Source organism: Cnephaeus nilssonii, assembly GCF_951640355.1.
Source record: "Cnephaeus nilssonii genome assembly, chromosome: 10".
Lineage (NCBI taxonomy): Eukaryota > Metazoa > Chordata > Mammalia > Chiroptera > Vespertilionidae > Cnephaeus > Cnephaeus nilssonii.
The window spans coordinates 36,528,980-36,539,611 of record NC_137081.1 but is presented as its reverse complement, the minus strand read 5'-3'; the positions used below and the strand labels follow the sequence as shown (position 1 = coordinate 36,539,611).

The 10,632-nt window shown below is 48.4% G+C and overlaps 1 protein-coding gene across 2 annotated transcripts in view; it reads left to right on the top strand.

The window, feature by feature from the left end:
• The first annotated feature begins 9 nt into the window (after nucleotides 1-9).
• Nucleotides 10-10,632, top strand: part of THAP4 (THAP domain containing 4) — a 31,857-nt gene continuing 21,234 nt past the window's right edge. Inside the window, exons 1-2 of one of the 2 annotated variants that reach the window (XM_079782281.1) lie at nucleotides 10-164; nucleotides 2,503-3,608. In XM_079782281.1, the coding sequence (XP_079638407.1) occupies nucleotides 25-164; nucleotides 2,503-3,608 (1,246 nt within the window). In that variant the 5' untranslated portion in view covers nucleotides 10-24. Of the gene's footprint in view, nucleotides 165-419; nucleotides 637-2,502; nucleotides 3,609-10,632 lie in introns of those variants that run through there. The other variant, XM_079782282.1, reaches the window with a different exon arrangement.

Sequence of the window (10,632 nt, the reverse complement as noted above, 5' to 3'; positions counted from 1 at the left end):
GGGCGGGGCCGGAAGTGCGCGTGGATGTGCGCCAGTTGCCATCTTGACGTACGGAGGAGTCCGGCACGAAGCGTCCTACTCGTGCGCTCCGTACCCCGACGGCCTTCGGCGTGCTCTCCGAGGAGCCCAGCAACGACCCACCGGGGCGGTGGAAGCAGACGCAGGTGGGCAGAGAGGCCTCGGGGCGAGCTTGTCAGCCCGCCGTGCGCCCGCACCCGCAGGCGCGGCCATCTTGCCGTACGGACGGGTCGGCGCACCATGTCGCTGTACGGACCGCCGGCCCGGGTGCCCCTGCTCACCCCCAAAGCCTCGAAACGCGGGCAGAGCCACTCTGGGTGCTTGAGACTCTGGGTGCCTGAGACCCTGGGCGTGCCGACGGCCGGCGACTGGCGGCGGGGAGGTGGGCGCCGCCATCTTGCCGTACGGCGCCGCGGGGGCTGGCTCCCACGTCCCGCAGCCGTGTCGCCGCGCGCCTCCCCTCGGGGCGGTCCCGCTCCGGGCTCGGCGCGACGAGGCGAGGGCCGGAGCCTGGTGGCGGCGCGGCGGCCCGAGGCCCGAGATGGTGATCTGCTGCGCGGCCGCGAACTGCTCCAACCGGCAGGGCAAAGGGGAGAAGCGCGCCGTCTCTTTCCACAGGTAACCGGGCCCGGCCCACCGCCCGCTCGGCTTGACCACGCCCCCGCCGGGCCCGGCTCGGCACCGGGGAAACTGAGGCCGTGCGGCCCGGCGCGAGGGGCACTTTCCGCGCCAGGCCTTGGGGCCGCTCCTGCGAGTGAGTCAGCGCCGGGCGCTGTGTGACCTTGGCCGGGGCCGCCGTCTCTGGGCCGGGCACCGCGGCCAGCGGCGCCCATCCCGCGGTCACCAGCGCCCTCCGGGAACCACCCCGCGGCCAGTGGCGCCCATCCCTCGAGCACCCTAAGGCCACTCGCAGGCCATCCCACGACCACCTGGCGACCACTCGCGGCCTCACCTCCCTCGCCCCCACCCCTGCGGCCGCCGCGCTCCATTGATTCGAGTTGGCGCCGCTGGTTTCCAGAAGCAGTGTATTCTGGCAGCCTCTTCCTTAGGTCAGTTGTCCTCTCCATTAGCTGTGACTTGTCCCTGTTTTATCGCGGGGGAGGCTGCCTTGATCTCTGCCATCAGGAATGTGGCGAAGCAAATGCGTCTTATTCCGCGTGTATTAGCACGCGCTCCAGGCGCTCTGTTGCTGGAAGGGTCCCCAGTCCTGGGTACGGAAAGGTAGCTGTGCCCCAGCGGTAAGGTGAGTCTCAGGAGGCGCCCCACAGCCTCCTGTCCTGGAGTGGGTGGCACTTCCCTGCCGGCTTCCCCCGGAGGCTGCCAGGGGCTGTCGGCCCTGGGCACCTGCTGTGGGCCCTGCTGGGCGAGGGTCTCGCCTTCTTCCCTTCAGGAGGCCTCTGAAGCCCACGTAGGCACAGTAGGCCCCACACAGTGAGCTGAAGGAGAATACTTGTATGCTGGACATTAGTATTTAATTTTTAAAGCCGGAGTGACACTTGTTACTTACAGTCTTACTGAAAGCTGGCTGTGGTGTACTAAATTTTAAGTGGTTACAATTTATCAAAAGTAATGTTGGATTATTTAGAGCAGCCACCATGCTTTCCTCAGTTTCCTTCGGAGCCTCTGGTCCCAAACGTTTTGTTACCATTTTGAAAATGAGACAAAGTCCTTGCAGGGAAGGCTGCCCTTGGCATTCATGATGGTCTAACGTGGTGTGGGGGCAAAGGGCATGGGAATTGAGGATCTTTGGGAAGTTTAGGAGGTCGTGTCGAGGAGAATTTCTTGAAGTTTGAGATTCTACCCTGTCCTTGTCCAGAGTGGCCTCAGGTGTGTTACATGACCTCAGAGGGAGCAAATGGCCTCGTGCACATTTTGGCCAGAGTTTTCTAAGTAGATCTCGTCTTGATGAGAAGTGGTCATTCAGTGTCTTATTCAGCATCTTCCAGGGATGTGAGTGTAGTAGGAACACAGAACTACACCTTTGAGTCTGACGTTCTCTGAGAGCTAATCTCCCATCCTCAGCTTCTTGAATCAGTACTGGGCTTCTGGGATGCTCTGCTGGTCTCTGGCTCCCATCTCTGCTGGCCCACACCTGGTCTGGCTTCTAAGTGGGTGACCAACCATCCCACTTTTAGCACCCGAAGTCCTGCATCCCAGGCACACTGGCAGGGTTGCTGAGCCATGACTTTCTAGGAATTATTTCCAGGGCTTCCTGGAGCTTTTCCTGTTGTCTGTATGCTATCCTATGCTTCTAACGTTCTGGTAGGAGTTATCTGCCTTCATTCCTATCTGCTCCTTCAGAGTAAACAACGGGTCTTCCATCTTCCCATTCCAGTAGTAATGTGTAAGTAGAATGTGTTCCTTAAGTATAGTTCGTATAGGTTTGGGTGTTTTCAAAAATACTTGTTTTGCTTTTATAGTTGATCATTTTAGGTGGAGACATGTAATTATTTCTTTCTAATTCCTTTGCCATTTGTCCTGTAGGTTCCCCCTAAAGGATTCAAAGCGTCTGATCCAGTGGTTAAAAGCTGTTCAGAGGGACAACTGGACCCCTACTAAGTACTCTTTCCTCTGTAGTGAGCATTTCACCAAAGACAGCTTCTCCAAAAGGCTGGAGGATCAGCACCGCCTGCTCAAGCCCACAGCCGTGCCCTCCATCTTCCACCTGACTGAGAAGAAGCGGGGGTCTGGAGGCCGTGGCCGCAGCAGGAGAAAGGACACCAAAAAGGCCTCAGGGGGCCTGAGGGGACGTGCAAGTGAAGCTGATGGGAAAGGGGATGCAGGTTCATCATCGCCCTCAAGTGAGAACCTGATAGTTAAGCCGGAGCCCTGCAAGTTGAAGCGGATTTCCCTGAAGAGTGAAGCCACCAGTGAGGAGCAGGCTACGCAGGGACCCCCAGCTGATGCTCTGGCCACGAAAGCCTCAGGCAGCCAGGCTGAAGCAAATGGGCCTGCATGTGATGCTGTTGAGAGCAGCATCACCCCCAACAAGGACCTGGTGGATAAGAGTGGCATCTCCATGGATGACTTTACCCCCCCAGGATCTGGGGCCTGCAAATTCATTGGCTCACTTCACTCTTACAGTTTCTCCTCCAGGCACACCCGAGAGAGGCCATATGTCCCCCGGGAGCCTGTGGACCGGAAGAGGCCGAAGAGAGACACGGAGCCTGGCTGCAGTGGGACCAGCCTGGGGCAGAGCCCCCCACGTTCATCTCTGACTGCGACACCACAGAAGTCCTCCCAAAGTCCCTCTGCCCCTCCGACAGACGTCACCCCAAAGCCAGCCACTGAGGCTGTGCAGAGCGAGCACAGTGACGCCAGCCCCATGTCCATCAACGAGGTTATTCTGTCAGCTTCGGGTGCCTGCAAGCTCATCGACTCGCTGCACTCCTACTGCTTCTCTGCGAGGCAGAACCGGAGCCGGGCTTGCTGCCTTTGGAAGCAGGTGGAAAAGAAGAACGGTGAGCTCAGGAGCCTACGCCAGCGTGTCAGCCGCTCCGACAGCCAGGTGCGCAAACTGCAGGAGAAGCTGGACAAACTGCAGAGAGGAAGCATGCTGAGCCTGAGCAGCCTGCCAGCACCCGGCCGCGGTCAGTACCCACCTCAGGTTCCCACTGCCTGTCCCTTAGTGGGTCTTGCTCCGATGAGGCTCTGGTAGTAGTTGGACCCGGTAGACATGGGCTCAGGTGGGAAAGCTTATCTCCAGCAGCCGGGAGGCCTCTAGTTGTGAGGTCAGCTACTCAGTGAATGGGGTCCCAACACCTGGTTTTCCCCTTGCCTGGGGTAATGTGAACATCTACGGCATACCTCACACAAATTGCAAATGGGTTAGGATCTAAATGTAAAATCAAATAGATATAGAAAACTTATTAGAGAGGTTCTTTCCATTCACGTTTCCATGAATATCCTTAAGGTTAAATAGTTTTGAATATTAATAATAACAATAAGGCCCTAACCGGTTTGGCTCAGTCGATAGAGCGTCGGCCTGCGGACTGAAGGGTCCCAGGTTCGATTCCAGTCAAGGGCATGTACCTTGGTTGCGGGCACATCCCCAGTAGGGCCTGTGCAGGAGGCAGCTGATCGATGTTTCTCTCTCATTGATGTTTCTAACTCTCTATCCCTCTCCCTTCCTCTCTGTAAAAATCAATAAAATAGATTTAAAAAAATAATAATAACAATAAGATTTTAAACATCTCTTCAAGTAGAATACATTGTCTTCTGTAGAAATTAAAACACTACAGAAAAATACAGTCTAAGAAATGGTGAAAATTCCTTCTCCCCCACCTCCCAGCTTTTATCCTGTTGCTGTTAAAATTTGTTGTGTGATCTTTTAGATTACGTTCTTGCTTTATCCTACATATCTTGGTACCTATACAAATAGGTTGAGTATATTTTTTATATGTGTATTGGCTATGTTTCTGTTTTCCCCTCTATTTTACTGTTTAGTATGTATAAAAGTTGTTTTGTAGCTATTTTTTACATATTGGAGATAGGATCTTTTGCCTGTTATAGATACATGAAAACATCCTGCCACATTGTTCATTTAATTTGGATCAGAGTTTGTCTTCAGAGTTTGTCTTCAGGAGGTTCTTGTGTGACAGGCTGTTCAGAACTTCCTGGACCCCTAGGACATCAACCACTATCAAAACAAAAAACAGAAGCAAAAACTAAAACCTGTCCTTTGTGTTTCCAAATGCACCTGGGGGAGGAGCAGCTCATGTGAAGTCCATGATGTCCTGCTCAGAGTGACACTGTATTCTCTTGTCATTTTAAAGCTGTTTTTTATTGTTTCTCTATGTTGCTTTTTGGTTACTTTTTCTGTTGATCTTGGTCAGATGTCCCAAAGTTTGTCAGTAGGTCTTTCCAAAACAGCCAGCCCTCAACTCCATTGATCAAGTCTGCCTTGAGGTTTCTGCCTCAGTAATCCTCACTTTTTTCTACTTTCTTCAGTTTCATTTTGTCTTCAGTTTCATTTTGTGGTGGTTCTGGCTCCTGGACTGAGGACTGAGCTTATTCTTGTACATGTATATTTCCTGATACCTCCCGCTGAGGCTAAGCCCTTCTTTGGTCCCTTTGGCCTCTCAGTGTGGATTTGCCTCATGTTGCTCTCATTGCTACTCATTTCTAAATCGTTTCTAACTTCATTCTTGATACCCTTTTTAACCCAGGTTATGTAGAAGGAAGTTTACAGTTTTTCAAGTGAATAGATTGGAGGAGGGGAGCTAATTTATTTGTAATTATGCTTAAATTTTATTGCTTTAAGTTCCAGTTATATAGTCGCTTAATGAGATCTCCTTTTTGGAATCTTGAGATTTCAGTGTGACTTAATCCAGTCGGTTTTTGTGTTTCATTGTGGTTTGAGAAGAATGTATCCTCTCCACCAGTCAGTTACTTTGTTCTTCTGCTGGATCTAGCTTATTTGTAATAGTCAGCAGGTCTGTTTCCTTCTCTGCCTAATTTTGCTTTTTATTTGGAGATAATGTTGTTAGAGATATGTGTCTCTGATTCTTACAGGAAACTCCCTTTTGTCCCATTTAAAGTCTTCTTTATCTCCTTATTTTCAACCCTTTTATATCCTCTTTTTTTAATTAAAGAAAAATGTTTTAGAGAAAGGAAGGGTGATTTAGAGAGAGAGAGAGAGAGAGAGAGAGAGAGAGAGAGAGAGAAACATTGATCAATTGCCTCCTGCATGCGTCCTAACCAGAGACTGAACCCGCAACCTGGGCATGTGTCCTGACTGGGAATCAAACTTGATATCTTCTGATGCACAGGACGACGCTCCAACCATTGAGCACACTGGCCAGGGCTCCCTTTATTTTACAGTTACATTTAACTCAGTCTGAGAGCTTTTGTCTTTTTATGGAGAATTTAACCCATTTACAATTGTGATTATTGGTAAGTTGAAATTTGGACCTGGTGTTCTGTTTTATTTTTTAATTTGGTAAGCTTTCTTGTTTTCTTCCCTGTTCTTCTGGTGGATGTCTTTCAGCTTTTAAAAACAACCATTGAAGCCTATCTTTCAGTAACTGCTTTGAATTGATCAGTCCCTGTGTTCTACTCTCCTAGCTCCTTACTTTCTGCTCCCCAGGGCCAGACCCTCTGTGGTCTTGGTTCTATATTCTTATTTTCCCCTCCAAACAACCATATTTAGTTGTAAGTATACATTTTATTGGTTATTTTATTTACCACTATTTATTGTATCCAGGATTTTTTTGTTCTTTTTGGAGATATTTTATGATATTTTTGGAACTCATGACAGTAAATTTTTGAGAGGAATTGAATATGAGTTACTTAGTATGCGTATGATTGAGTATGAGGTATTAGGTGCTGGTGCCAGTTTTGTATGTGAGTCCACAGTGTATGTGTGTGTCTGCTGTGTCGGATGAGGTCAGAGGTGTTTAAAGCCATGGAATTGAATGAGGTTACCTGGAGAAACCGTGTAGCTAGAGAAGGGGCTCAGGTCTAGCCCAGGAGCAGGCTATGTTTATAGAGGTGCAGCTGCAGAGGATCCAGGAAGGGAGATGAGAAGGGAGGAGCATGGGGCCATGGGGTGCTCGCAGTCATGCTAGCCAGAGAGGATAAGGGCATTCAGACAGCAGGGGTGCTTGGCTGGGTTGGATACAGCTCTGATTAGAATGGAGGGAAGATGGCTGAACTCAGCCACATGGGGTCACTGGTGACCACAGTCTCCTTGGAGTGGCGAGAATGGAGCTGGATGGGAGTGAGGTGCAGCAATAAGGCATTTTAAGAGGTTTAGCCATGAAGGGGAGTTGCAAAAGTGGATAGTTGCCAAAAGGGAGCATGGCTTCAATGGGGTTTTATGTGTGAAGACAAGCCAGCAGGTGTCTTTGCTGAGGGGAGTGTGGGCCAGGATGAAGAGGCCAGGGAGGAGCATGCTGGGCCCTGAGGCAGTGCTGGGCTGGGCTCCAGGGCCTGGGGAGGGGTGGAGAGCTAGGGGACAGAGGCTGTACGGAGAATAAGAGCCTGTCTGAGCTTCTGCTGTGTTCCCTAGGGTACGAGGCTGGGCCCTGGCTGGAGTGGAGGGGAGGATGCAGGATTCCAGCGGCAGTGGGAAGAGTGGAAGGGAGAGAAGGTGCCCGGCTTGGTCACCAAGGCCTGCCCCAGCTCCAACTGGATCTGTGGTCACCATCTGCTGTCTCTCTTTGTGTTCCTCAAAATGTCTGCTCTCTCGGAGGTTTCCCAGTGCTATTAGGAATTTGTTCATCACCCTGGCTGGTGTTGCTAACTGGTTAGAGCATCAGCCCTCGAACTGAAGGGTCTCAGGTTCGATTCCCGGTGAAGGGCACATACCTGGGTTCCAGATTTGTTCCCTTGCCTGGTCCAGGGAGCATGCAGGAGGCAACTAATCAATCTCCCTTCCTCCCTTCCTTCCACTCTATCTAAAAGTAATATAAAAATATCCTCCGGTGAGGATTAACAAAAAAAAAGAATTTGTTCATCAATGAGGGAGTCTTTTGATCATTGTGTATAGGTTTCATATTGAAGGGGCTATCCCTGTGTTTATTCAGTCCATTATCTTTAGCCAAACCCTTTATTTTTGGACAGAGCAGTTAGGCCAGTGGGCCATGGGTTCTAGGATTTAGGGGTTGGTCCCAGTTACCCCTGGAAAGCTGGTGCTTATTGTTCTTCTCACAGGATGTGGTGATCTGTCCTTAAATCTGTTCTAACTCCAGGTTACAGCGTTTTAAAACCTGAAACAGTTGTATCAGGGTACGTTGGCATTTCTGAACCAGTGAGAGTGAACATATTTCCCTACCAGTATTTCTTTGTCACTTCCCTACCTGTGCCCTGACTGGTGGGATCACTGGTTAGAGCATTGGCCCTCACACCAAAGGGTCACTGGTTCAATTCCCGGTCAAAGAGAAATACCTGGGTTGCAGATTCGATCCCCAGCCCCAATCGAGGCTTGTATGGGAGGCAACCAATCAATGTGTCTCTCACATCAATGTTTGTGGGGTTTTTTCTCTTTCTCTCTTTCTCCTTCTCCCCCGTCCCTCCCTTCCACTCTCTATAAATCAGTAGAAAAAATATCCTCGGGTGAGGATTAAAAAAAAGCCTGTTTATTTCTCTTGTTTTATTTATATAATTTTTTAATTAATCTGGAGTTTTTAAAACTTTATTGTGGAAAATCTTAAACAGAAAAGTAAAACACATGAACCTATCCCCAAGTTTCAACATTTATCAATATTGTATATTCTTATTTCATCTATATTTCTACTTACTCTCTACTTCCCACTTATCTATAAATAATAAAAGTAATATGCTAATTAGACCGGATAAAGCCAAGGCTGCGAGGGAAGCCGGGGTCCTGGGTGCCAGAGGGAAGCCAGTAGCCAGGGGAAGGAAGGCCTACTCTTGCACGAATTTCATGCATCGGGCCTCTAGTTATTTTATAATTATTAGATTGTTTTCATAGGAAAATTTTATATTTCCAGAAAAATTCAGCAAACAGTGCAGAGAACACCCCCATGCCCTTTACCCCAAGTTTCCTCTATTGTTCACATCTTGCCTTACCACCTGTTTTGTGTGTTGGCCGGGTTCACCTTCATTACAAGTGGTGAACCAATATGGATAAATTGTTTTTAACTGAGTCCATAGTTTACATTAAGGTTCACTGTCTTGTACTTGAATTTTGACAAATGCATAATCTTTTATATATATATATATATATATATATATATATATACACACACACACATATATTTATTGATTTCAGAGAGGTGTTTTGTAGGGCCCAGAATGTAGTCTAAATGGGTGAATATTCCATGTGACCTTAAGAAGAATGTGACTTCTATTGTTGGGATGAAGTAGCTCTTAAGGGTCTCCAGAGAAACAACCAATAGGGCGTGTGTGTGGCGGGGGTGGAGGGGAGAGAGAGAAGGAGAGACATACATAAGAAGAAGAAGTTTCTTAGGAATTGGCTCGTGAGATTATGGATGGCAAGCTAGAGAGCCAGAACTGGTAGGTCAGTTTAGTCCCTGTCCAAAGGCCTGAGAATTGGAGGGTGTAGGAGATAAATCCTGGTCTGAGTCCGAAGGGCCACGTGCCAGGAGTATAGATGTCCAAACAGAGAGCAGATTCTCCCTCCCTCAGTTTTGTTCAGGCCCTCGGTGCACTTACAGGAGGGCCTCTGCTTTATGCAGTTCTCCAAGTCAGATGCTAATCCCTCTAGAAGTACCCTCACAGACACACACAGAGAAATAATGTTTTACCAGCTGTCTGGGCATCTTCACCCAGTCAGGTTGACACATAAAATTAACTATGGTACCTACAGATGTCAGTTTTATCCAGTTGATTGATGGTGCTGTTGAGTTCAATTGTGTCCTTAATGCTTTCCTGCTCGCTGGACCTGTCCATTCTTATAGAGTGTGTTGATGTCCCACCTGTGACAGTGGATTTGTCTGTTGCTCCTTGAATTCTGTCAGTTTTGTCTCACGTGTTTTGATGCCCTGTGTTAGTACATAGACATCAAGGATCAGTGTGTCTTCTTTGAGAATTGACACCTTTGTTGTTATGTAATTCCCCTCTTTACCCCATAACTTTCTTGTCATGAAGTCTGCTTCACCTGAGACTAATTTGTCTACGCCAACTCTCTTTTGATTCATGTTCTCATGATACATCTTTCTCTGTATCTACTTTAATCTGTGTTTTTATAGTTAAAGTGGGTTTCTTATAGACAACAGAGTGATAGGTCTTTTTAATCTACTCTGACAGTCGCCTTTTTGTTTGTTTGTTTTGTTGTTAATCCTCACCCGGGGATATTTTTCCCCATTAATTATTTAAAGAGAGTGGAAGAGAGGGAGAAGCGGAGAGAGACAAAGAAAACATGGATGTGAGACACATCGATTGGTTGCCTCCCATATGCACACCAACTGGGGGCTGGGGATCGAGCCTGCAATTGAGGTATGTGCCCTTGGCCTGAATCGAATCGAGACCTTTCAGTCCCCAGGCGGATGCTCTAACCGCTGGTTTTGCTAAACCAACTAGGGCAGTCTTCGTCTTTTAATTGGTATACTTAGAGCTGGTATACTTAGACCATTCACTTTAAAGTGATTATTGCTACAGTGGGATTAATATATGTTGTGTTTATAACTACTCTCTATTTGGTTTTGTTTTCTTCCAGTACTTTCTGCCTTCTCTGGTTTTAATTGAGCATTTTATTTTATTTTAATTTCTCCCCTTCCTTAGCATATAAATTATTCTTTAAAAATATATATATATATTTGCCCAGCTGGCGTGGCTCAGGGGTTGAGCGTCAACCTAAGAACTAGGAGGTCACGGTTTGATTCCCGGTCAGGGCACATGCCTGGGTTGTGGGCTCTATCTCTGTTGGGGGGCATGCAGGAGATAGCCAATCAATGATTCTCTCTCAACCTATATAATAATCCTATATAATAAAAGGCTAATATGCAAATCGACCGGTGGAACGACCAGTCAGTCACTATGATGCCAGTCAGTCACTATGATGCGCATTGATCACCAGGGGGCGGATGCTCAATGCAGGAGCTGCCCCCTGGTGGTCAGTGCGCTCCCACAGGGGGAGCGCTGCTCAGCCAGAAGCTGGGCTCACAGTTGGCAAGTGCAGTGACAGCG